The sequence below is a fragment of the Betta splendens genome, chromosome 19, assembly GCF_900634795.4.
Source record: "Betta splendens chromosome 19, fBetSpl5.4, whole genome shotgun sequence".
Taxonomy (NCBI): domain Eukaryota; kingdom Metazoa; phylum Chordata; class Actinopteri; order Anabantiformes; family Osphronemidae; genus Betta; species Betta splendens.
In genome coordinates this window covers 14181108-14206781 of record NC_040898.2, presented here as the reverse complement: position 1 = coordinate 14206781, position 25674 = coordinate 14181108, and the positions used below count along the sequence as shown (strand labels likewise).

The window sequence follows — 25674 nt, the reverse complement described above, 5'->3', positions numbered from 1 at the left end:
TTGTGTAACAATATATTATGTAAATATGACAAGACAGCCGTGATATTACTGTTGTATTTATTTGTCAAAATGTAATATTAGGAGTCTGATCTAGGCATCGGGTCTTAAGAAAATATATAAAATAAGACATTGTAAGGGAAAGGCACAGATTTAGCATGGCAGGACAGCAGCTTCAGAAAGCAACACACTTACATATTTACATTCAGAATTTAGAATATATTATGAATTGTTAAACTGTCAGGAAATTCAGTGTGTGGTGATTGTTTATAAGGCAACAGCTACAGGTTCACAGCTTGAACTCATTCATCTTTGTCCCACTATAAACGTATCCTGAAGGCTATAAGAAGGTGGATTTTCATTACTGTGATCCAATATTAAATAATGTGTTCAAACAAACTGAAAAATATTTTCTGTTTCCCTTTGTGGGAAAATATTGGTTCTTCCTCGAGTGAAACACAGTTTCATCCAACAAACGTTGATTGAGAACTAAAGTGCACAAGATGCTTGATCGATAGAACAAGCAACATGATTTTTACTTGAGCAAGAATTAAGGTTTCTGAAATACTTACTTGTAAACGTCATCTACAAAGTCATTCTACTATTTAAACATATGCAATAAAAGAAAATGAAAAAGCCAGTAGTCTAAACCTAGGTGGATTTTTCACATCTAAGGAATAAAAAGAAGTCATTTTTTCCATTTTAAACCTGCTTTCATATTGGAAAATCGTCGGGATTATAATAATGCATTGTAACCATTACACCAAAGCTATGTGAGCTATGTGAAAACCTCAATTATACAGCATTTTACATTTATTTTACCCGTTTACACCTTCATACTGTATGAAGGTGTGGTGATTCTCCTTATTGTAATGCTGTATAATGTAAGAAATTCTGTCAGGACTGCAGACAAACTACAGAATCATCGTTACATCATCCTAACGATAAACATGAATTAATCAAACTGTACAATGCATAAAGACTGATGTGTTCAGCCCCTAAAAGGCAGTAATCAAACTACTGTATGAGCGTCTTCACTGCGGTGAACAGGTGCTGAGATATGTGAATATCCAACGTTGTCTGTGTGTGAGAAGCCTCATCACAGTTCACACTGATCAACGGCAGTGAATCAGTCAAGCAGCAGAACGGCAACAATCTTCTCTCTGGGTCAGAGTCGTTTTCCTCAAAACGCCACAACTCCGTCACTCGAGTGCGTCGTCTGAAGCGCTCGCTCAGTGAAAGGAGCTGAAACAAAGACTAGCCTGGACTGAAGCTGATACTTCTGAACTGACGGCATTCATTTTAATATCAACCAGTTTGTCTTTTGAGCTTCATGTGACAACGCACTGAAAGCTAGTTGCAGATCCTGTGTGCTGAGGGCAGCGTCTGTACATCTGAGGTAAACGACCACCAGCAGCAGCCGTTTGCTGATCAGGCGTGACTCTGCTCCGGGACGGCTCTGACCACTGCAGTCTCACTAACGATGAGGTAGTCCAGGTAGATAGACAGCGGGGCGTGTTTCACTAGAACAACGAAAGCACCACGTGAGAAGAATGTTCACAGGAGAACAGCTGTAAAGTGACGATTCTAGTGATCAGGACTCACTATTCTGTTCATGTCCTTAGCAAAGGTCACCCCTTTGCTGTGTTTATCTTGGGAGCCACTGCTGCTTCCTCCAAGGGAGTTTCTCCTGATGATACCTGGCAAAACAAGCACAGTTACTACAGGGTCCCACGTGTTCTTCTGTTGCGTGTAATGCTGTGGAGCCAAGCAGGCATCCGCCCTGACCTTGCAGCGGTAACAGGTCCACGCGCTGCAGGCTGTTCCTGCGGGACGAGGGAAACCCGCTCCCTTTGGAGAGGCGGCGCTGCCGGCTGGACAGCACGGCGGCAGGGGACACGATGGCAGCGGGGGGGACCTTCCCCATCTTCTCATACAGCTCTTCAATCTCTCTCTTCTGTGCAGCCTGGAGAGCCTGAACCTCAGTGAGGTGTCTGACGAGGGAGGGAGGACACAGGGAGAAGAATGGAGCGGCTCCGTTCTGTCACCAGCCTCTATCACACCTGCAGCGGAGGCACTTACTTCTCTCTGAGGTCCTGGAGCTCCTCCAGGATTTCTTCATTGTCGCTGTCAGAGTCATCACTGCTCACGTATTGGGCGTTACGGCTGTAACTCATCATCCATAGATGATGAAGGGCATTGGTGTACTGTGGGCTGCCTGCGGCTCCGTCCCACAGCCTCCCCTCCATCTCAGCTGTCACTGAGAGCCCGCTGTCCGCAGACGTTCCCATCAGGCTGAGGCTGTAGGCCCTCCTCCGGTTCCTCCTCCTCGCCCTCGGCCGTTCGCCAACACTCTCTGCCTCCTCTTCCTCCTGCTCCTCCTCCTCCCGGTCCTGCTGCCTGTCAGCGTCGGGAGGCCCCCCCGGCGAGGCCCCGTGGGGGCGCGGGTGTGGGGGGGACATGGTGAGGGAGGTGCCGAGGCTCGTCTCGGAGCCCCCCTGCTCCTCGGTGCTGCTCTCAGACAGGGCGCTCCCACTGTGAGCGGACTGCGGCGCCGCGTCTGGCGCAGGGACGTCCACGCTGGGCGTCACGTGGAACCGGCCGACGGTCACAGAAGCACACGGAACTTCTGTAAGAGAGAAGCACTGATGTTCAGTTTAAATGCCATCAGTTGATTTGATTTTTAAACGTTCCATCACTGTTTCCCTGCAAGATACAAATAAGGGTAAATGACTTAAACTAGTCAGTTTGTTCATTTCTCACTTCCTCCACACACAAAGATGCAGCTGATCAGCTGATTGACGTGACTGACGACCAGTCATGAACTAAGCAGCAGTGATTGTTCACTGTTGATCAGAACAAAGCCCCACTCATCCCCGACAGACGCGCTGTGATGGAATCTAATAAAGCATTGGTTTGGTGAGTCTCCCAGAGGGTGACATCTCCCAGCGCCTTCACTGGGGCCGGCCTCATAAAAAGTGTGTTGATTATCTGGTGTCACACTCAGAGTGAGTGACGTAACCAGCACGCGCTCACATCTGCATTCAGTTGTTTTTCATGAATGGTCCTGCAGTGCCTCCGTTTGCCCACTGCGTGTCCTTCCAGCAAACAGTCTGCTCCCACTGAGACAGAGGGACTCTGTTGAACGTGGGTTTCTGAGGGGACTAAATACTGGCAGGTGTGGATGTGGGCGGCGAGGCCTGTAACGAGCCTGGGCGCTCAGCGATTGGGCCGCAGCAGTGGGAGGGGCCACCGCCACACTCAGGTTTGTGTTCGTATGAAGTGAAACATGGCATCCAGACTCACGCTTACGTAAGTGCTCCTCCAGGCACCGCTAATAGGTGGTAATGACATCACGAGTACGACCGAAACGCAGAATGAAAACAAGCACAACAGAAGCTTCAGACTGGGAAAAAGTTTGTCTGACTGCAAACATCAACAACAAACTGCACAGTGTGCAACTCCCGGCTACTGACAAACACACTGGGTGTTTATGATCCACAGATGGAGGAAGAAGAGGTTTTAGGAACATGAGGACTGGTTTTCTCACCAGATCCAGAGGAAGAGGATTTCATACTGGGGCTGCTGGCGTTCATCGCAGGAACAGGAGGGTGCAACTGGGCGCTGAAGGACGATAACTGGTGAATCAAGTGAAACAATATGAGGAGCATTAGTGCTACAGCTTAGTGGATACAGGTCAGATCAGCCAGATGCACACGGAGCGAGGACTCACTGTGTTTTCGGGGCTCTCTGGGGGCGATGGCGAAAGCTCTGATGAGGAGTTTGAACTGGAGACGTGTGGTTTGGGCCCAATGCGGGCTGGGAGCTGCTGGGCAGCATGAGCGTGGAGCCTGTCTGCCTGCGCCAGGCTGGGAGGCCCCAACAGTCCGCCCTGCTGCAGAGGCTGCAGAGGCTGCAGAGGCTGCAGAGGCTGCAGAGGCTGCAGAGGCTCCGGGGCCGGCGCAGAGGCGGAGGCCGCGGAAGGTGGAGAGACAGGATGGAGCCAGCTCTGAGCAAAACCAGCTCCGTTCATCTGAGGCGCGCTCCCGACACGGCCGTGGTAGATGTTGTTCGGTGGCGCGGCGCCGGCCGCGGGGTACGGCACCTCCGCCGGTGGGCTCTGGTAGTGCTGCGGGTAGACAGAGCTGTAGCCTGCCGGTGGGACCATGTGAGGGGGCAGCTGGGGGTGGAAGCCTGGGAAGGAGGGCATCCCCTGCGCGGGCAGGCTGGCCGGCGGGATGAAGGACTGGGCCATGCTCATCGCCATGGAGATGACGTTAGCCAAGGAGAACAGGGGCTGCGTGTGGGGGGGCCACATGCTGGGATGCTGGGGCACCGGCGGGGATAAGGTGATGCTCTCATTGCTGACAGGACTGGGGGTCTCGCTCTGAGGGCTTGGGGACCCGGGGGCCGGGGAGGGGGCGGAGGGGAAGGTGGGGTTACTGGCTACACGGGTGAGGGGGTGATGCATCCCAGCGGGCTTGTGAGGGCCCGGAGAGCCCGGATACGGGAATGGGAAGTGAGTGTGGCCCATGAAGGGTACGTGGTAGTGCTGGTGGTGGGGAAGGAGGGACGCAGGGTGGTGATGATGCTGATAATGGAGGGGAGAGGCTGAAAGACAGAGGTTACAACAGATTTCATTAGTGGTCCCAGTTTCCCAATGTCTCCACTTCATTAGTTCCATCACTACAGTCAGTCCAATGTTTCCCCTGTTGGGACATACCCCCTACGTCCGTGCTTCCACATAGAGAATTTCCATAGTGAACAAAGGCATTTTGTTCAAGACACTGTCTGACTTTAATTGCATCTGTACGTTGGAGCTGTTGGCCACGAGGGATTCAGCATCGACGGAGCGAGTGAGGCTTTTAAATGTGACATTTCAGGGGATTTTAAATGGAACACACGTGTGTAGGCAGCGCTTTGGGTCTGATTGTGAGATTAAAGGCGGGATTTCCACATCGGTCCCCGGGGACCGGTGCAGGATGCCAATACCCCAACCCCCGTCTACTGATTTGACATTTACCTCAACAATTACCCCACAGTTATAAAACCACACCTTCTGTAGCCGTGATGCAAACCAGCCTCCTAGTTTTCCACGCTGATGGAAACGGAGGTTGGGCAACAAAAAGGGGCCGAGGACGTTCCAGGCACGGGCGTTTGGACAGTGTGTGTTCTTTATCTCACTTCAAATATCCATTCTACAGGGAGGGGGACTCTGAGGAGGGGGGGTTCTAGGAAATGATGCTGCGCTCGGAGCTGGCAAACAGATGCTGCAGAGCATCACAGAGCAAAGCTCCTGCTTCACAGCTCTCAGAAGAGCCAGAAAGCACACTTCAGGTGAGGTAATTACCCAGGAGGCCCTGCTGCAAGGCGCAGACGGAGGCTTTGGGGTGTGGGGATGTGGCGCCATGCGAGTGTCAGAACAATAGCGGGAGCGGGCGCATTCGCTGCCAAAGGACTGCAACCATTTTTCAGTGTGCTGAAACAGTAAACAATGCTGAGCCTTTTCAGGCAGAGACTGGGGAGGGAGGGGGGGGGGGGTGTTTACCTGGGGCCGTGTGGAAAGACTGGGAACGCAATAGAGGTCGCACAGGTGAAGTCATGTCTGCACTGAAGATGTCTCCATTGGGACATGAGGGGGAGCTGGGGTTGGTCACACTGAAGTCTACGACAGGACACACGTGCAACACGTGCAGTTAGAAGCAGCAGAAGGTCAGTGGTTAGAGACACACAACACAGGATGCAGATTCACATGAATGTAGTGTCATGAGAAAGTGGAGCAGGCGACGTCCAGAGAGGCTCATTCATTTTCAGATTCACATCATTTAATCGGACAGGGTGAACGAAGCTATCGAGGCCGGACGCTAGGACTCACCGGGCAGAGACGAGGACGAGTGCGTCCGAGGGAAGCTGTGACTGTGCAGGTTAGGCTGCAAGAGAGAGATGTGATGACAGTCAGTGTCGCTTCTGTTCGCTAGCTGTACACTCACAACACACCCAAACAGACAAGCTGCGTGGTTCTGAGCCAGAACCCATGAGCGCGGCCTCCAGGCTGCGCTGGCGCTGCCTGTTCCGACTCAACGCTGCCGGGAGCTCGGCCGCTCGGTTCCGAGAGGACGCGGACGATGCCGGGGCTGTGATCAGCGACTGGAGCCGAACCAGGAGGGGTTCGGTCATTGTGAAGCGTGGTGGAAAAGCGTGGCTGCTTTGACTTGTCTCTGGGTGTGCATGAAATCATTCACGATCACGTTGGATCGACGCTGGCAGAACGAGCAGCAGCCCGGCCTTGTCTTCAGAACCCGTTTAACAATGTTCTGGAAATGATTTGTGGTTGTGGGAGCAATTACAGTAAACGCGAGGACGGAGGCACGTGTTAATGGAGGACCGGTCTGGAAATCAAAGCGCAGCCTCAGGTGGAGGACGCGGCGCGGGCGCCGCTGCTGACCTGCGAGGACGACAGCGCGCTGGCGCCGCCCTGGAGGGCGGGCGCGGCGGCCCGGTGGACCGGCTGCTCCTTGGCCATCAGGGCTTTGGCCCGTTTGATGATGTCGCCCATGCGGTGGAGGAAGCCCTCCTTCTCCGAGGGCAGGATGAACTCGTTGTGGACCTGGACACAAACATCATGCAGTAACTGTTACGCGTTGGGACGTGTTGTTGTGTATCGTAACCTCGAGGATCTAAATCATGTTCAGTTTTGCATATTCATCCCGTTTTGGGCCTCGCTGTGATTTGTGTCTCGGGGCGTGGCGACTGTTTCCTGTCAGCGTGGCATAATTCAGCCCATTCTCTACTGGGAACCACAGGCTGCTGTGATGCCAGGAGCCCCCGCTGAGCCAAGACTGCGTAAACAAAAGCCCACTGTGTTACAGGAGCCGGAGAAACGGGCCACGGAGGGAGCGACCGCGGCCGCGTCTCCGCCTCCGCGGCCGGAGGCGGAGACGCGGCCGCCTCCACCTGCGTCACTCGCCTCAGGGTAATTATCAGTCAGCGTGAGGACGGACAAACACCGGGTCCGGGCCCACGATGACTCAGTACATTCAGCTGGGGGGGGTCCCAGTTGATCAGCTGACAGACTGAGGTCATTGATTCTTGATCATCGCCGTGTCTGATCATTTGCTCATCGTTAACCCCTTAAAAAGCTGAAAATACTCATTCATTCATTTATTCACTTGTCGATGGAGTGAATAAAAGCTTTTTTTTTTAATTCTAATCTACCTCATAATCTGTAAAAGCTGCTATTGTCCTGTTTTCCCTTTTCACTGTTAATGCTGAATAAATGGCAGAAACCCCACATCTCTGAGCTCTGATCAGCTGTTACTTTACCAAAAGCTAATTTGAATACACTTCACAGTGTGATAATCCTGGTTGTGGTGTTTGTTGCAGCATCAGCGGGACCGACCATGACAGCAGCGATGTCGTCGGGGTTGTCTCCGTCCAGGTCGAACTTGAAGGTCACCATCTTGTCGTTGTGCGTCTGCAGCTGACACTCCACCACGCGGTCCACTTTGTCGGAGAGCTGCGGGTGAGGTGAGGCCCGGTTCAGACTGTGTTTGTCTGGGCTTCCAGCGCAAACACGCTCCTCCAGCGGCCGCGGAACAATGCGCCGCGGTCGCTGGAGGAGGACGCGGCCGCTGATAATCAGGGCGGAGCAGCGGCAGTTAACTTGTGATTTATTTGTTTATGGTGCGTAGGCGTGAATCACCCCGGTGATGCGCAGCCGGGAGCGCGCGCGCCTCCGGAACAGCTTCCCCGCGCCGCGTCTGGCGGCCGCTTTCTCGCTCCGCTCCGTCGGACCCTCGTAGCCGTCGCTCAGGCCCGACGTGACGTCGGAGGCGTAGCTGCGGAGGAGCAAATGGAAGCGGCTGCGGGTTAGAGTCCAGGAATGTGGATTTATCGTCATCCGCCGTCGCTGGTCATTCACACAGTAACAAACAACATTCTCCAAAGGCCCTGATGTTTCACAGCGTCTGTGTCTGTAGGAAGCGTTCCAACACAACATCCGTCCTCTCATCAGAAGCTTCAGCGAGGCCTATTTGCGTCTCCGGGCTCTATTTGTGTTGCCGTGGCCACAGACCCCCCTCCGTGCACCTCTCTGTGCAGCAGCTCGGTCTGCAAACGCCGACAGGTCGGCGGCCGCCGCTCCGCTTTTAAAGGCCTCGACCGCACAAGCAGCAGAGCCTGAGACGGGCCATTTATGCACGGACGCACGTGACCCCTTCGCTCCGCGCTCGTTCTCTGGGGAACTGTTGCACAACTGGGACTATGCTGTGGACCTAAATGGGAGAAACTCAAGCTGCACCTCCACACTTCACTGTGAAGCCTGTGGAGGTGAAGCCCAGATGAAAAGCCCTCCACACGTACACATAACTAGTGCAGGCCTCCTGCAGGGAGTGAAGCCCCCAACATGGAAAACAGGGCCTCATCCACTAATGCTGGGGCGCATTCTGCCTCACTGCAATGAAAACACAGAGGGGCCTATCCATCGCCTCAGGCTTGTTGTCGCAGCCTGGCAGATGTGGAGGAGGAGGCGTCACCGTGGCAACGGCAGACGCGCACGCACACATACGCCCGGGACGCAGAGGGGGAGCACACGGGCTGAGGCTTTACCTGTCCACAGGTGAGTTGAAGCCGCTCGGGGACCCGCAGTGGCCGTGCTCGATGCTGCTGGACACGGCGATGCTCTGAACAGAGGAGGAGGCGGTGAGAACAGGAACGCCCACGTCCTCCCTGAGACTCAGGCTACTCACCGAGGGGAAGCGCAGCGCGGCGATGGGGGGGCTGCTCACGGGCCGGGCGTCGGGGAAGTCCTGGAGCCCGGGGGAGCTCATGTCGCCGTCCGTCTCGCAGTCAGCTGTTTCAACAGAGACACGGCCCGTTAGCGTGTGACCAGCTGCGTGGCCTGAGAGGCGGCGTCGCACCGGCACCGGCGCTCCAGAGCCGATCAAACTGTTCCACAGCAGCAAGAGCCACTTGCACAAACCCAATAGCTCGTCCAACCGCAGCCTCATATTTCACTGCACCCCTCCCTTGGGCTCTGATATGACGGACTGTCGGTTTTGTGCAATTGTAAAACAAATGAAGCAATAAACATTTGTCTCCAGAGGCTGTGATGAGTTTCTGATGCTACGTATTTGGTTTAAAGCTACAGGACGACGTTAAATCAGTGCCGTTCCTTAATGACGTGACGCAGGCCCAGTGTGAGGAGCTCACAGTTAGCGGAGGACAGGCTGGTGTGGCGGATGTGGAAGTGCTGGTCCGCCTCGGGCTCCTCGGGCTCCACGGGGCAGTTGGAGCTGACGCCAGAATCCACCGAGGTGGTGGCGGGGGACAGGAGGGGGGCGGGGGGCGTCCGGGCCGGGCCGGGGGGCGGCAGCGGCTGGGCCTCGGCCTCCTCCTCCAGCGCCTCCTGCTCCTGCTGCCTCCTGCGCTCCTCCGCCTGGCGCCGCAGCTTCTCCCTCTGCCGCTTGATGGCCGTCACCCGGTCGCGCACGGCCTTGGCCACCAGCTTGAAGTCGGCCTCGCACACGAAGCCCAGCACGACCTGCAAACAGCGGTAGACGCAGGTGAGCCGCACCAGGAGCAGCCTGTAACGCAGCAGATGCTGCACGGACTGAGGCGTCACGTGGCGGGAGGCCGGGACGCGCAGTCCGTCCTTGCCTCTCACCACATCCAGATTACAGCCAATCGGCCGGACTCCGTGTCCCGCGCCGATACTGAATTTGATCTCGATGAAAAGTGGAGGAATCCAGGCTCGTGTTTTCATTAAAAGTGACCTCTACCGAGCGTTCCTAGAGGACGTGCTGTTAAAGCTCGCCTCAGAAGGAAGAGATCCATTATCTTATTAAATACAGTGCGTGACCTCGGCTGCTTCCTGCGGCGGCCTGTTGATTAAACGCTGACTCGTCGCCCTTGACACGCGTGGCGGCCGCCTCTTACGGGCCGGGGCACATTACAGCATGTCTGCTGTCATAACAGCATCATAAAGGAAGCATAACGATGCCGGGGGGCGTCACCGAGGCGATTTCACTGCTTGGGGTCAAAGGTCAAGCCAGCGATGAGCTTGTGTATGTGCGTGTATGACTCCTGTTATATCAAGAGTCAAACTTGTCAAATCTATTATAAAGCAGGAATCTGAACCCTGCGCAGCCTTTTCTTTCCAACTCCCCAGCGAGGGCAATCATTAAAGGGAAGGAAACTGGAGCTGAACGCGAGCGCTGCCATATATCCAGTCAACCCCCCTCCAAAAACCTATAAAAGGCTGAGACCATAAATCACGCTGACGGTGCAGAGACCGTGGGGGTTGGTTGCTCTATCTGCTCATCTGGAATCACTTAGTGACTTCCTGCACTCGCAGCCAGCGAGCTGCCTACCATCTCCTGCGCCACCTCCTCAGGCACGTCTTTGTAGAGCTCGAAGAGGAACTCGATGGCGTTGTTGTCCTTGTACTTCCCGTGGAGCTTCTTGGTGTCGTCCATGCGCAGCCACAGCTTGAGGCCCGACTTCACCATGTCGTCCTCCTCCGCCAGCTCCACGTGCACGCCGTTGTTCTCCTGGAAGAAGGGGTGGTCCAGGAGGTCCTGGATGGTGTACCTGCAGCACGGGCGGCAGATCAGACACGCTAGTTATACAGAATGCATGATGGTACGATGAGGAAGTCTGGCTGCTAAAAGCAAAGCGTTCTGTAATTACACTAAATGAGAAGCTGCAGCAGACAGTGAGCCTGATATTTAACACACTATGTTTATTTATTTGGGACGAAAGTAAGGAGAATTATTTGCATCCAGTTCATGTTTTTGTACCTTTCGTCTTTGTTCATACGGATGCATCCCTCAATGATCTCCTTCAGCTCTGGGACTTTGACTTTGTAGAAACTGTCGGGTTTTATTCCCTGTAAGGACATAAAAAACACTGAGTAATACGAAAAGTAGGAGAAGTGCTTCTCTGACAGCTTCCTCCGCTTTGCTTTGTACAGAATAAGAATCTGCTGCTGAAGGAACCAAGAAAGGCACAAACAGCCAGTTCCACCTGAGCTGGATGCGAATGTCAAGCTCTCATTTGTGACTGCAGCCAGCGTGACATCATGTCAAGGAGAGCCGAGAGGCTGCGAATGGAAAAACCCAAGACGCTCTTCATCCTCCTGTTGATAACTTAAGCGCAGCCTTAAAGAAGCAGCTCAGGCAGGACAACATGATGAAACGGGACGTTTTTCTAAATGCGGTCATGAGAATGTGCCCAGATTACAGCTTTGTCCCTGTAAAAACACAGATACGAGGCTGAGACGCGAGGTCAGTGGGGATGTTTAGCCTGCTGCTGCAGCTGATGTTGGGTCAAAACACCCACACGATTAGATTTGTCAGGAAAATGCTGAGCAACACGTTTTGCGACATGTGACGGAGCCTCTGTGGCCCCAAACAGAGCTTCTCCGTCCTCCAATCTGAGTGATGCCACCGTCACCCCGGTGACTGCGAACCAACCTGACCGTCTGCGAACACTCTAATCTCAGTGCATGTGAAATGTGATTTGGAGGATGTGAAGAGAAACACAGATGCTTCTCTGTTCAGGCACCTTTCAAATAAATCAGTCCAAATTCAGTTTGTGTCTCCTCTCCTGTGGTACCAACGGTCCAGATAAGATCTTGAGAAATATGCTGCTGCCAATTGATTCAGTTCAGAGGACGACACAGAAACAATCATTGAATAGCCTTGACATTTACTTTCAAAAGAATAATTATATTTTTCTATTTGTTCAAATTATCATGGTTATTTTTTGCGAGCAAATCTTCCTGCTTTAAATGACATTTTCAACATTAGAGTCATTGTTCCTGTCGTAACAACATATTGTTCAGATTTAATATTCAACCTTTCAGCTGGTTTCACCTTAAACTTTAGTTTTAAGAAAGAAAAAATCTTGAGTTTTGAACAAATGAAGAACATATGTGCAGATGAAGCCATTTCTAATGTAAACAGGGGAGTTTTTTAAATTATTTTCTGATGGTTTAAAAAGCAAACAATGAATCCATTCATAAAGAAAATTAAAAGCAGATGAATTGATAATGAAAGTCGTAAAATATTTGTAATCCCTGCAGCGATTTTCCAAAATCTAGTGTAAAACCTAAGAATCAATCATAGGCTTGTCCTGTATTTATGCATAAAACTATTCAAACATCTGAACAGTGTCCGGTGTCCAAGAACCTCAGAACATAATACTCCTCCTCTCCAATATGTGAGGCCACGTTTCTTACTCCTGGCTCCATAAATGACAAATGACTTCATGTACAAGTTTGTCAAGTAAATGACTGCAAATAAGATTTACAGGTAAGTCATTAATGTCAGAAACTGTAAGAGACACGTCAATAAATTAACAGATACTTATAATTATAAAACGTAACCGGCTCGTAAAAACACGCCCAGCAGGATCTAATTCACGTTATTATTGTTTCTGCTCCGTCACGTTCGCACTTCTCCGCTGTCGTCAGACTGGGTTCGTGTTGCAGGAAGGAGACAGGCCTCTTTGTGGAGCGAGGAGTGAGACAGCGTTTCCAAAACATATAATTCCAGCGTCGCCCGCCGTCGCCCACCGTGGCGTCATCGCCCGCTGGCACCGAGGCCCAAACACAGGGTCACACTTTTAAAGCATTCTGTTTGTCTAAACCTCTAACATTTGTGTCTGTACGCGGGTTCTGGGCCTGAATTCAAGCCCTACTCGTCCCTAAGCAGACGTTCAGACAGGGCCTCTCATTGTCCGGCAGCTCAGGCACACGTCGGTAGAAATCAGCGTCTTTGCAGCAGGTCAGCGTTTTTCATCCACACATTTTCATGGAGCACAGAACTTTAAACCAGCGGCGGCGCCGGCAGTCAGCGAGTGCATCGTGGACCTGAGCCCGAACGGACCAAACAGAGCCTATAACAGAAGAACCCGGCGGGACGTCCACGCGCAGGCACCACAGATCCTGCTTCCTGCTTCCTGCTCATCTACTTAAAGTCAACATGTGCGGACCATTAGACTGAACACAGCACGGGACTCACGCTGGTGACTTTGCGGTAGATCTGGGCCGCGTTCTGGCACTCGGAGTACGGGTACTCGGACGTGGCCATCTCCAGGATGCACATCCCGAAGGCGTAGACGTCCACGGCCTCGTCGTACTTCTCCTCGTACATCTCTGGGGCCATGAACTCCGGCGTTCCTGTGACACACGCTTTTATTAGGGCGGTTTGAGTCCGGGTCCGGACCGCTTAGTCAGCGCTTTAATAGACGCAATGCTGCACCTCACAAAGAGGCCGGCGCCATTAGTGACTCTGAAGCAGCACAATAAAACGAAGGTGTTGATGAACTGCGTTGATATAAAATGATCCGGCCGAGCTGCTTTTCCCACGTAACAGTAACACCTTCACATCAGCAAACTACTGGACAAAGTGAACCAACACGTGTGCATGTGACTCCCTGCGTCTGCTTAATGGGAACTCAAAGTGTTGACATTAGAATGGAGACTCTCAGCATCAGATATGTCTGCAGATGATGGGAGCAGGGCTGCATCTCCACTCACCAATCACGCTTTTAGCGAAAGAGGCACTTTTGAGCGTGGCCAGGCCCAGGTCGCCGATCTTGACGGAACCGGTCGGACCTGTGATGAAGATGTTGTCACACTTGAGGTCGCGGTGGATGATGGGAGGCGTGCGCGTGTGCAGGAAGTGCAGCCCCTTGAGGATCTGACGACTCCAGCGCTGCAGCAGCTTCAGCTTCATCTCCTTGAACCTCTTCAAGTATCTGAAAGAGAGTGGATCACAGTAAAACCCGTCCCTCATCCTGACAGCAGGAAGCGAGCTGGACTCCAGCTCTGCAGCCGCCCCTCGCTCTCATTCTGCACATTTTATTAAGACACAGACACGTCCTGCCGGCGCTGGAGGTCGGACGTTTAGTTTAGACGGAGGACATCCGGAGGGATCGGACCTGGACTGACTCACGTTTTCAGCGTGCCGGACGTCATGAGCTCCGTCACCAGGATGATGCACTTGTGGCCCTTCACCGTGGACTTCCAGGAGTCGTGGAAGCGGACGATGTTGGGGTGCTGCAGCCCCTTCAGCATCTCCACCTCCTCGCTGAAGCGCTGCCGCTCGGCCTTGGTCAGCTTCCGGGTCTGCAGGGAGGCGGGAGCAGGTCATGACGTCACGTCTGCTCAGAATAACATACGCTGACACAGCAACAAATAAGGGGCCCCAACACACGGCGGCAGATTTAGTTCAGCTAATGAGCCCCGTGTGGGACTGGAAGCCACAGGTTCATCCCTTTGGGCGACGCTCCTCTTACATAATCCCATTTATTACCCAATGAGGCCTCTGACTCTATGTTTAAGACCAGGACTCTGAAGTTCATGTTGAACAGGACCAAACACTGAAACGCTGCCGAATGAACAAAGACATTTTTGTGCTTCCTCTGGGATGAATGGCACAATTTAGCTGCCGCTGGACTAACTCTGCCTGTGGTGGGTAGTTAGTGGAAAACTCCCCGGAGACGCGGGGCCCATGAATCCTGCATTGAGGCGAACGCCTGGAAAAAGAGCCCAGCATGTGTTTACGCTCACAATCAACGTGACCGCTTCTCAGAACGCTAACGCTACGGCCGCTAACGCTAGGCTTCAACAGGAGGCGGCCTGTTCCCTCTGTAGCTGTCAGTCACGTCACAGCAGAGTCAAACCGGAGGCACAGTCTGAGCAGGTTTACATGAACACGGGCTGCAGCTCATCCGTCGTACAGATGCAAACAGCTCCAGATGTTACACGTGTTCAGGCCGTTCCACGCCAAACGGGTGAAGCTGCTGCAGAGGCTGAAGGGACTGAGTGCAGGAGAGTGAGTCACTGGGTTTATGGCTTGATGCACATCTGGATATTTATGTATCTAAGCCTGATAAGAAGCGTCTCCTGTGGAGAGTGGCCCGAGTGCAGAGTTGACACCTCCCAACCTGATTAACTGCAGCCTGGCATGCAGCGGGACCGGCCCGGCCCGGCCCGGCCCATAAAACGCCCAACAAACGCAGGGGTTGTTTAAAAGTGACTCATCCAGGCCTGTGTTCGATTCAATGCAGCGAAGTGGAGCGTTGTTGATTCAAAGTGTCCAAAAGCGTCAAAAAAGGAGGTTTGGTTAATTACTGAGTGCAGACAGAAACAAGCTGCGCAGCTATGACTGAAACCCAAACACGCTGGACCCCTAAAAGGTGCAACACCGAAACCAGCATCCATCTGCAGCCGCCGCGCTCGCTTGGTCGCTCGCTCGCTCTCTCTCTCTCTCTCTGGAAAACCAGGCCAGAAACATTGCGTAACCGCAGAGGAGGCGATGCAGGGGGCAGCCACAAAAACAAACTGTCTCTGTTCCACAAAGACCAGTGGGCGTGTCCTCCACCAGAGGCGTGTGTGTGTGTGTGTGTGTGTGTGTGTGTGTCTGTACGTGTTTGTACATGTGTGTGCGTGTGTTTGTGCATTTGTGTGTTTCTGTGTGTGTGTGTGTGTGTCTGTACATGTGTGTGCGTGTGTTTGTGCATTTGTGTGTTTCTCTGTGTGTGTGTGTGTGTGTGTGTGTGTGTGCATGTGTGTGCGTGTGTGTGTCTGTACATGTATGTGTGTGTTGAGTTGGGGGTCTGCGATAGCTGGGGCTGGAAATATTTGGGCTCGCTGCCACAGAAAGCGAGTTATATAAGTTGTGTTGATGGTGGAGCCGCTGGTATTAAGTGGAGTCTGTGAGTGGACCTGTTATGACGACCAGGACCAGAACTCCACGCCAGCCCGCATTTGCGCCAAACCAGGTGTTTGAGACGGGAGCAGTAGGATTTGGGTCGGAGCCAGGCAGCGGGGGGACGGGCCGTGGGTCTGTGTGAGGCTGAGCACAGGGAGAGCGGGAACGTTCTGCGTCCTCATCATCACATACTGAAGCTCAGGGGAGTTTGTTTCCTTGAACGCAGCCCTAGAAAGAGACTATGTTTAGGCTCGAGGCCTGAGCGCTTCAATCACCCCAGCCCACCTTGACCTCTGTGTGACCCCCCCACAGCGCGTCCTGCAGAACCTGCACAGCTGCAGCCAACGAGCGAGTCCTGAGCCGCAGCATTGAGGTCAAAGGCAGCGGGTGAGGAGCGCTGACCTCACGCCTCCGCGAGGCCGACGCGCGGCTCAGAGCTGCACGGAGGCGCACACTGGTGCATTCAGGGGCAACAGGTGAGAACTGAGGCGGCTGTGTGCTCCGTCCAAGCAAAAGCCAAGCTGCTGGGCACATGGAGAGGTCAGAAACTGATCCCTGATCTGACGAGGATCCAGCCCAGCCTCTCTCTCTCTCTCTCTCTCTCTCTCTCTCTCTCTCTCTCTCTCCCTCTCTCTCTCTCTCTCTCTCTCTCTCTCTCTCTCTCTCTCTCTCTCTCTCTCTCTCTCTCTCTCTCTCTCTCTCTCTCTCCCTCTCTCTCCTCTCTCCCTCTCTCTCTCCCTCTCTCTCTCCCTCTCTCTCTCCCTCTCTCTGAACTTGACCCGACTAATGAGATAGATGAGGTGGATATTGGATTACACGGTGTCTCGTGCTCGTGGTGTGAAGTTGGCTCTGGAGCGAATCCGCGTCCCGCTGCTCCACATTTCGCTGACATTGTATTGGTCCATTCCTCACTTGCCTCAGACTTATTTTGGAGTATTTGCTCTCCTGTTTCCTGTTGACCTGCCGTCTGCAGCGGGCCAACATCAGCCTGGACCCGTGAACCGGGCCGTCCGGTTGCCCCGCGTTGCCTCGGCAACACTCCAGCGGTTCACCCTGTTACACTTAACGTCTCCCAACCTGTCTGCTTTTATAAACAGCTCTGCAGCTCCTAAAATAATCCTCCACCCTTTAATGCAGAGCCCTGACTTTGGCTTTGCACGCACCCGCACATACCTGCTGCACCTTCTTTGTTTCTGACGTGGCAGCTTGCGATTATGCAGCTGACATATTCTATAGCTGCCTGTCATTTCATTAGCAGCTCCCACAGGATGAATGGAGCCAGCACTCTGTGGCCTTTGGTTAACTTCTCATGGGATTATTGGAGGACAGGCCTGTTTACAGACATACGGCCGACTGGTGTCAGCATGATTAAAGGGCCGAGGGCACGAATCCTCTCAGTTTGACCGTCAGTATAATAGTGGAGACGATTCTTTATAAAATCAACCTTTGCTTATTCACATCCCAACATTTAACCAGCTGGAAACCCTTCTTAATGGAGCAGCTGTGAGGGAAGTCAATAAACAAGTGAAGAGTCACGAGGACGTCCATAAATAAACCCCATATATTTAGCGGTAGTGGTCCTGAGCGCAGGCCGTTACTGTAGGAACCGGGTGCCTGTCGTGCACCGTCAGCGCCGTGAAGCCTCTTAAACCCGATTAACGTGAGTCAGCTGGAGGCGCAGCGCGTCACCTGCAGCAATAATCTGTGAGCGAGCACGTTTACGGCATCACTGACGGTCTCCACGTTGAAAGGGTCCATTAGCAGAGATGTGTCCACACAGAGCAGGTCTGCTGTCGGGGGTCGGGACCGTGCTACACTTCGCTGTGTTTAGTGGGAACTCTCCCTCCGATTATTTTAAATGTTTACAATAATTACAGCCTGAGCTGCTGTTACAGGCTTCAACACGCACCCGACGACGGGGACCTGCCAGGTTCTGGACGCACGTCGCTCACAGGCAGATTCCATGCGTGTTCTTCCACCGGTTTCCTGAGTCGCGGCTGGATTTGCACGCACTTGTTTTAAAAGGCTCAATTACGGCCATTTGGGCGTCAAAGAGAGGGAGTGATTGATGGTTCTGGGTTTATAGGTCATCATTCACACCGGAGAGAGTTTTCTCAACAAAAAGTTAAATATCTGAAGAATATCAACATGTGATCCCTGGTTCTTTAATCAATAATTAGCTAAGCATCATGTGGGTTTAATAACATTCCAGCGTTTGTTGCTGAGTGCTGCACGGCGCTGGAGCCCAAACCAGTCCAGTCGTGGCTCCAAACCAATGAGCGATTCATCCCAGGACTCGCTTTCACACCCGACGCCTTCGTCCTGAACGTTCCAACACACACGGGCGATTCAGGAATGACCAGAGCTCAAAGCCCCCCTGACACACACACACACACACACACACACACACACACACACACACACACACACACACACACACACACACGCACACACACGTACAGAAACACACACACACACACACAGAAACACACAAACACACACAGAAACACACAAACGCACAAACACACGCACACACATGTACAGACACACACGCACACACACACGCACACACACACACACACACACACACACACACACACACACACACACACACTCTGCTTTAATAGCTGTTTGGCTCCGGGTCTTTGGTTTGTTTAGGAAGCAAAACTCGGATGCAGAGCGACCATGTGTTTTTCAGGAACAGTAAATAAAAAATATACTGAGGATCAGGCGCTTTATCAGGTTTTATCTAAAAGCCCCTGTGTGAACGTTTACAGAGCAGTACCAACATCCGCGAACCTTAAGCAAACCAATTAGGTCAAAGCTGCTACTGCTGTCACCAGGATGAAGGCGCTCCATCTGTTTTGTGGTCGGCCATCTTTGAACGAGGCTCCACTGTCTAATTTCAATGATTCTGATGTTGAAGATCATCAGGCGGTGAACGCTGACCTTCACCACCACCTTTATGACTCACACCCCGTCTGTAATCAAACATCGCTGCGTCTTCAATTCTGTCAATCAGCACTTTGCACCCTGTCACCTACTGTTTGTTAGTGAAGCTGTAACGCAGCAGTAAAAGGTCACTGAACGCGACGCTCCCCCCGCGTGGATCGGACGAGGGCCCGGTGGGTTAAGCGTCGGTCACGCGCCTCGGAGACGCTGCGCTACGAGCTTGAACTCACGCTCGCCGACACACCTGAGCTCCGGTTTCCCATAGAGACACACCAAACAGCCCGCGGCGGCCGGCACGAAGCCGCCCCAGCTTGTATCCGCTGAGACAGTAACAGCGAGATCCTTTATCTGCTGTAGCCCTGGGTGCTCACAGGAGCCCGACGTGCAGCTTCGCGCAGCGTAACGGCCCAATAGGACGCAGCGCGCTGCTCCTGCAGACGCGGCGCCGGCCCGATGAGCCGGTGCCGACGCGTGGTGTCACGGCACCGGCCACACAGACGCTCCGGTTCCAGCAGCCATGCGGGTCTGAGGACAGAGATCCGACACAGACTCCAAAGTGAGCAGGTCCATCAGCGACGCGTGTGGTTCCGCTGCCACAGACTGGACTCACACTGAGCGACATCAGCGACCCAACGCCTGATCATCACTGTGCTGCTGCACGTGGAGCTCCTCCAGTCAGTGCTGTGCTGATGCATCAGCAGAGCCACGCACCGACCTCTCCACCTGGAGTTTCCTGCAGCCGGGACTCACACGTCGCTCTTTAAACGCCCTGAATGAAGCCTCCCGTAAAAACCGGAGCAGAGCGTCGAAACAGAGGCGACGGTGACGTCCGGCGCTCGTAAACGCGGCGAGCTGCGTGTGAACGGAGGAAGTCGTCATTTTTGTCACCTCCACGCTTCATTCGTGGCGGTGTCATGACTGTGTATGCATTAAGACACTGTTATTTCACTGGGTGCTGCAGTTCAGACAGAGCAGACGCTTTGTTTGTCCGCGTGGAAACAAGCGCCGCCGTGACCGTTCTCCACCGAGGCCCATTGTCTTTATCTGCGTGTACCAGTCGCTGTGACCTGCGATGATTACGGCTCGTAGCAAAAACCGGCTTAAAGCAGGAAACAAAGCAGCTCTGTGACAGAGGTGGATGCGGCGGCACCGTGTTACTGTCTGACAGAAACCATGATCCGATCAGCTGGAGTCGACTGACGCTTCCTTCACGTTCAAGCAGCTGATCTGAACTTCCTGTGGATTACAGCTCAGCCGCCGCAGCTCCCGCTTCAAAGCGCTCAGCGTTTTTCTGCCCGGCTCGAAGTGACGCACCTCCGACTGCTGCTCCATCAATATTACGGCGGTGCCTGTGTTTAGCCACCAACAGCCAGCGTTTGTGCCCATTTAAGCGCCAGCGAGGGACCGGCTGGTGATTTCCACTGTCTCTTTGAGGTTAACGTATCACAACAGTAACCATATCAACAATGAGCACCTTTAAGCCTATTAGCAGTGATTAAGCGGCTTAGCGGGGCTCATGTCTCCAGTAAGCAGCTGAAGCGGCATGCTTGTTTCCAACGCGGCCCCCGGCCACTGAGCCGCGGCCCTTTTCATTCCGATGGAGTCGAAAACAGGGGTGTTTTTCACTCACAGGATGTAAATGATGTGTTTGACCCGAGGCCGCGAGACATCTGTGCCGCTCCGAGCCCCTCAGCCGCTCGCCAGCTTCGCCAAACACACACCTGTTGTGTGAACTGACAGCTCCCCACCTGCTGCTGGGGCCCAGTGCACTCTGGGTAATCCCTGCCTGCCTGAACCGCTCAGATGGAAGTCAGACTGATCTGGACCTTGAAGGTGCCGTTCCATCGTCACTGTATTCATTGGACCGACCAGAACTCCGCTGCTGCCAGAGTTCTGGTTCCGTGGCACAGAGCTCCACCTGAGGTTCAGAGGGCGCCGCTCCTGAGAGGCTGCAGACGCCACCGCGCCGAGCGCCGAGCGCCGAGCCACAACTTAAAGCTTAAAGCTGTAAATCCTTGGCTCTGCTGCAGAACCAGGAGCGGCAGCTGTTCCCCAGGCTGTCTGGTGCCCGGGTGCCAAGCGGCAGCCCGCGGGTCCAGCCCGGCCGGACCGGGACGCACGGACCGGGACGCGCACCCGCACAAAGACTGACGCTGCAGCCGGGGGCGTTCGCACGTGAGGCGCTCGTCTCACCTCTGTCACCGGTTGAAAATGAAAACAGAGATTAGAGCGGGTCACGCAGGCAGAGCGACGGCTGACAGCACGACCCGGTTAGATCCTCGGCCCGACACGGCCCGGCTGAAGGTCGGCAGAGAATAACGTGCAGTAGATTAGCTGCTCGGCTCGGCCGGGGTCTGGGGGAGCGATTCGAGCGGAGCAGGGATGGACGCGTTGGACAAAGGGGCTCGTTCTGTACCTGCAGCTCGCACCAGGCCACCTCCACCGTGGTCTCCGTGTCCAGGCCTTTGTAGACCGTCTTGAAGGAGCCTCGTCCGATCTCTATGTTGAACTTGAGGTACCGTCCGTCAGGGGAGGTCGCCACCGCCTTGGTCTCCACGTCCTCCTTCTCCTCCTGCTCCCACTGAGGATCAAACGTGATGCGGGACAACACCTTGTGCTGCCTGTGTTTGACTTCGCTCTCAGAGTCGGAGCTGGCGTCCGCAGCGGCGGCGCGCGCTGCCGGAGCCCACGTCCCGGCGGGGGGCCCGGGCTCCGGGTCCCGGCTGCAGGGGGGCGTGTTGGAGCTGGTGCCCGGGCTGGAAACGGGAGACGGCGACTGTGGGGAGTCCTCTGCTCTGGACTCGCACAGTGTCGGGATGTTCTCCGCCGACCACGACAGGGCTTTGGAGAGCGCGCCGCTGTACAGCGGAGAGTCGACGTCCATGCTGATCTTCTGCAGCCCGTAGGAGTTCCTCCGCGCGCCCAAGCCGTGCGTCCTCAGCACGGACGGCACGCGGGACAAGCAGTCGTCGCTCATGTCCACGGACAGGCCGGGGAAGCCGCGCGCGGGGATCTCAACCTGAGCGTGGGACATGGTCGTGGGTTCAGCGCCTTCTGGGTTGAGAGCCTGGATGCGCACATTGGAGCACGCGTTACTTCAAAGTTTCCGTGATGTCAGTGGCTTTAAACAAAAGGCATGTCACATTATGGCTACCGACACACGACTACCTCTGACACGTCCGCGTACTTTTAGAAACCACGGATATTTAATATGAAGCTACTCACTCATCACATCCGTTGGGTAAAACACTTCACGCGGACGCACTTGAACGCATGGCTCCTATCGAATAATCCCTGTCGACCTCCTCCTTTCTCCTCCCTTCGCGAAGTCCTCAGCCATAACCTCCTAGAGCGGACGGCGGCGTCTATATCAACAGAGCAGCGGAGGCTGCGCGTCCTGCGCGCCGCCGGTGTGCGCTCCCGCTCCAGCTCCGCCCCTCGCGGCTCACACGCGCTAATAGGCCGAGCCAGAGGGAGTAATTAAAGAGTCAAACGTGAGCGTGTGCGCAAATGAACAGTCTGTTCTCCAGAACCCCGACATTTGTTTTCACTGCGGATGGGATGTTGTAATTAACAGACGCCCAGGAAGATGCGCGAATTACCCCGAACGAGCCATTTGGAGCGGCCACGTCAAGGCGCACGAGCGAGGTCCGTCCTTTGCGCGTTACGCACAACTTTGGTTTAGCGCACTTTTATTGAAGTAAAACGGCCACTTCACAAATAAAAAGGCAAATAGACAATACAAGTGGAATGTGGGACGACAGGGGAGACGCAGGGTGGAAACTTGGTGCTGTTGAAACAAGACACCTTTATCAGCCAAGGTCACGCTAGGCCCCACCTGTCCTGTAACTGTACACACTGGCGTTATCAGCCAAACACACCAGGCTCCGTGGAACCCTATCACGCCCCAGAAGCAGGACACAGCGGCCCGTGATGTGACTGGACCACGCAGCCACCCGGCCATTCAGTACAACTGCAAGCAGCCCTTTTACGCACGTCAACACACTGGGGCGCTGTCACCGTCAGCGCTTATCACGTCACGTCACAGGAGCGTAAAGGCCGAGCAACCGCTTCTGACGCTTTCAAGCACTTTGGAGACACAGACAATTAGGAAATTTCTAATTTATTCTCGTACGAGATTTGGAAAAAGAGGTTGGAAATATTCAAGGAGCAATAACAGAGAGTGTCACAGTTTCCACTGCACAATAAGAAGACAGCAATCAGTACATGAAGTTACTGCACACAGCTGAGTGGGGCTGGGATTGGTCCTCCTCTGGAAGCACGTGCCTCTGGTGTTGGAGTCTGGAATTTCTTTGGGTTTTTCATTTGCAACAGAGGAACAACAGCCAACAGCAAAAGGGCCAGAGATTTATATCAAGTATGTTTATTAACAGGGAAAACTGGGCTAAAACTAATTCTATTTACAAGAACAAAAAGTAAAGTTACAGCTGGCGAGGAAAGATTTCCCCTAAAGTCAGACAGGATAGTATTTAGTCCCCTGATAGACGCATTGCATGTTTAAACGGCAACAGTTGTTACCTGTGACAACTTTAAACACAGTGTCACCATTGCTCATTACCCCAAACACTAAATGATATTGGTTCTCTTCCAATAAGAAAAGGCTCTAAATGCAGGCGACCCAAAAGGCAACAACTGCGAGTCCAACATCCTCTGGAGTGGACACTGAGGTGCACCTTGTAGCCTTAAATGGCGAAATGTCAAATTTGCCTGTAAGGTACAGAATGAGGGCTCCTGGACAGAATATGTTGGATTCCAGCACCATTTCAAAAGAATTTGACACCTTTTCCATCATCCATGGTGATGATCTCTGCTTTGCCATCTGCCTGTAAAGCCTGCAGCGAGCGCAGCAGCATCCACTCTTCTAATCCATGAAACTCTGGAGGAGCAAAGAGTGAAAGGTTGCAAACGATTATTGTCTCAAACAACATCTTAACATCACATCGTACTCCAGCGTCGTAGGGTCATAATAGGGGGAAAAGCAGGGCCGAAAGATTTCAGTAACAGTTCAATTTGACATTGCACTCACACCATACCTTCAGCTTCAGTGTCGTCACCATTGGACAGTTCATAGAGTGTAAACACAGAGTTGCTCATTCCATTTTTGGAAACCTAAAATGATATTCAATTAAAGACAATGATATTCTATTTTGTGTAAAGGGTTTAAAAAGCTTGTAGCAGAGTCAACTAAAGGTCTAACATTCTTGTCTGGCATTAGTTATCTAAAGGCATAAATGACAGCATGGTACCACATACAACAGCAATACACAGTGCAAGTAAGAACCCATCAAGAACCCATACTTTCACAGCACAGTTTCAGAGTTCGTACACCGTGTGGCTCAGTGTGATCACTCACCCACTGGTATATTAACTTGCCCCACTCCTCCGGTCGTCTCCACATGACTAAACACCGGGATTTGTTTTTGTCTAACCATTCGAGGTTCCCTAAGGTCAGACAGCCCAGGGATTAAATGTTTATTACTTCAATGTTAGAAAATGAGGAGTGTAATTAATTTCAACAGTATGCAAATGTTTGGACAGATCACAATTTACCCTTTTTCCTTAACTCCTCAAACACAACTTGAATTGCTTCCATTGACAGTTTTCCTGGAATTTAGTTAAGGTCTGGCAAAAAAGTAACAAACACACAACACAATACAATCTATTTATGAGCTATTAAACAACAGTTCATATAATAAAACTGTAACAATGTTTATTTTGCTGATCCACTCATATCAACACTAAGGATCATTTAGGATACGTTCTAGCTTCTTGTTGTTGAACACAGGGCTTTCCTGGGCTTCCATGACATCCAGAGTGTAGAGCTTGTGGTGTCGGCAGTAGGACAGAACCATGGAACACCATGCTGCCAGCTGCTTCTGTCTTGTGTCAACATTTGGCTGTAGCCTGTTCACAAAGGGATGAGCAAAGGATGTAAAATGAAGTCACCGCAAGGCAAACAGCAAGACTGTGGTAGGAGGACACCAGGCTGGATAAAAACCAACTGCAAATTTTGTACATCAATAAAAAACAAATGATCCTTATCATGTTTTTCTTTTGTAAGTATTGATGAACAACATTGACCCAAATCATTGTTGAGTCTTATAGCATCATTCATGGCTAAATAATAGGAAATAATAGGAAATATGCAGCCATGGGAACCCCTCTAGTCCCATTGAAGCCTTCAGAGTGATGTTAAAAGATTTAGTTAGAACAGAGCCAAGGCCAAACCTCACCCTAACTCACTGCACCAGTGACACTGCAGAAACCTCTGCTACAGCTCTGAAAATAAATCCGCTACCTTTTAACTCCAGAACTCTTAACTACTGTATATTAGTCTTTTTATTCTCTGTGCAGCTCTTTGATGAACTTTTTCCCACCTTTAACATGTTCTGCCTTCTCCCCATTAAACATATAAACAGTAACCACAAAGATGAACCTGACAACTCGCTGAATGCGTAGATGTTATATAACCTTAAATAAATCATAGCTGACAGCTTAAGGTGAGGCAGTGTATACTGTAAAAACAGTAAGCCAGAGCTCACAGCTTAACTACTTCTCTAACGTCGCGAAGACTGGAATATACTGTCTAAATATAGGAGTTCGTGTATCAGGATATCATGTTTAACAGCAATTGGTCGCAAAAGAAAACTGACGTTGGATAAACTTTACAGGATAAAGTTTATAAAATCTATTTCCCTAGCCATCTGATTCGTTTAGCTAGTTAGCCGGCTAATATGACGCTAACTCGCAAAACCAGAGAAAAACAAAAAAGGCTAGAAAACAAACCAGGTTTTACATTCTCGCTGAAATATGGTTCAGAAACCGCTGACTTACGTAAAAAACGGTGGAAAATTATACTGCCAGGGCCACTCAAAACTCATCTCAGTTGGTGAGGAGTTCAACTTCCGGAAACGAGTCCACCCTCTCAAATGGTTCCGACTAACGACACAGAATAACCAAAGACTGTTCCGACATAAAACAA

The 25674-nt window shown here is 52.4% G+C and overlaps 2 protein-coding genes across 4 annotated transcripts; both read right to left on the bottom strand.

The window, feature by feature from the left end:
* Positions 1-40: 40 nt before the first annotated feature.
* wnk4a (WNK lysine deficient protein kinase 4a) lies at positions 41-22087 on the bottom strand. Of its 3 annotated transcripts, none has more exons than XM_029133674.3 (21): positions 21897-22087; positions 21088-21792; positions 13959-14131; positions 13541-13761; positions 13023-13180; positions 10797-10885; positions 10368-10587; positions 9208-9538; positions 8745-8848; positions 8605-8678; positions 7700-7835; positions 7397-7513; positions 6443-6604; positions 5873-5927; positions 5546-5662; positions 3731-4608; positions 3548-3635; positions 2080-2626; positions 1786-1991; positions 1603-1697; positions 41-1520 (listed from the first exon to the last, which is right to left on the bottom strand). In XM_029133674.3, the coding sequence occupies exons 2-21, from the start codon at positions 21703-21705 to the stop codon at positions 1518-1520; spliced, it is 4392 nt and encodes a 1463-aa protein (XP_028989507.1). In that variant the 5' UTR covers positions 21706-21792; positions 21897-22087; the 3' UTR covers positions 41-1517. The 3 variants fall into 3 exon arrangements, with proteins under 3 accessions (XP_028989507.1, XP_028989506.1, XP_028989508.1); XM_029133673.3 differs by having other exon boundaries at positions 21088-21738; positions 21897-22086; XM_029133675.3 differs by lacking the exon at positions 5546-5662 and having other exon boundaries at positions 21088-21738.
* A 691-nt stretch (positions 22088-22778) lies between these two features.
* Positions 22779-25673, bottom strand: vps25 (vacuolar protein sorting 25 homolog). The gene is made up of 6 exons (XM_029133656.3): positions 25527-25673; positions 24451-24596; positions 24243-24296; positions 24046-24134; positions 23726-23801; positions 22779-23568 (listed from the first exon to the last, which is right to left on the bottom strand). The coding sequence occupies exons 1-6, from the start codon at positions 25571-25573 to the stop codon at positions 23456-23458; spliced, it is 525 nt and encodes a 174-aa protein (XP_028989489.1). The 5' UTR covers positions 25574-25673; the 3' UTR covers positions 22779-23455.
* Between the last annotated feature and the right edge of the window lies 1 nt (position 25674).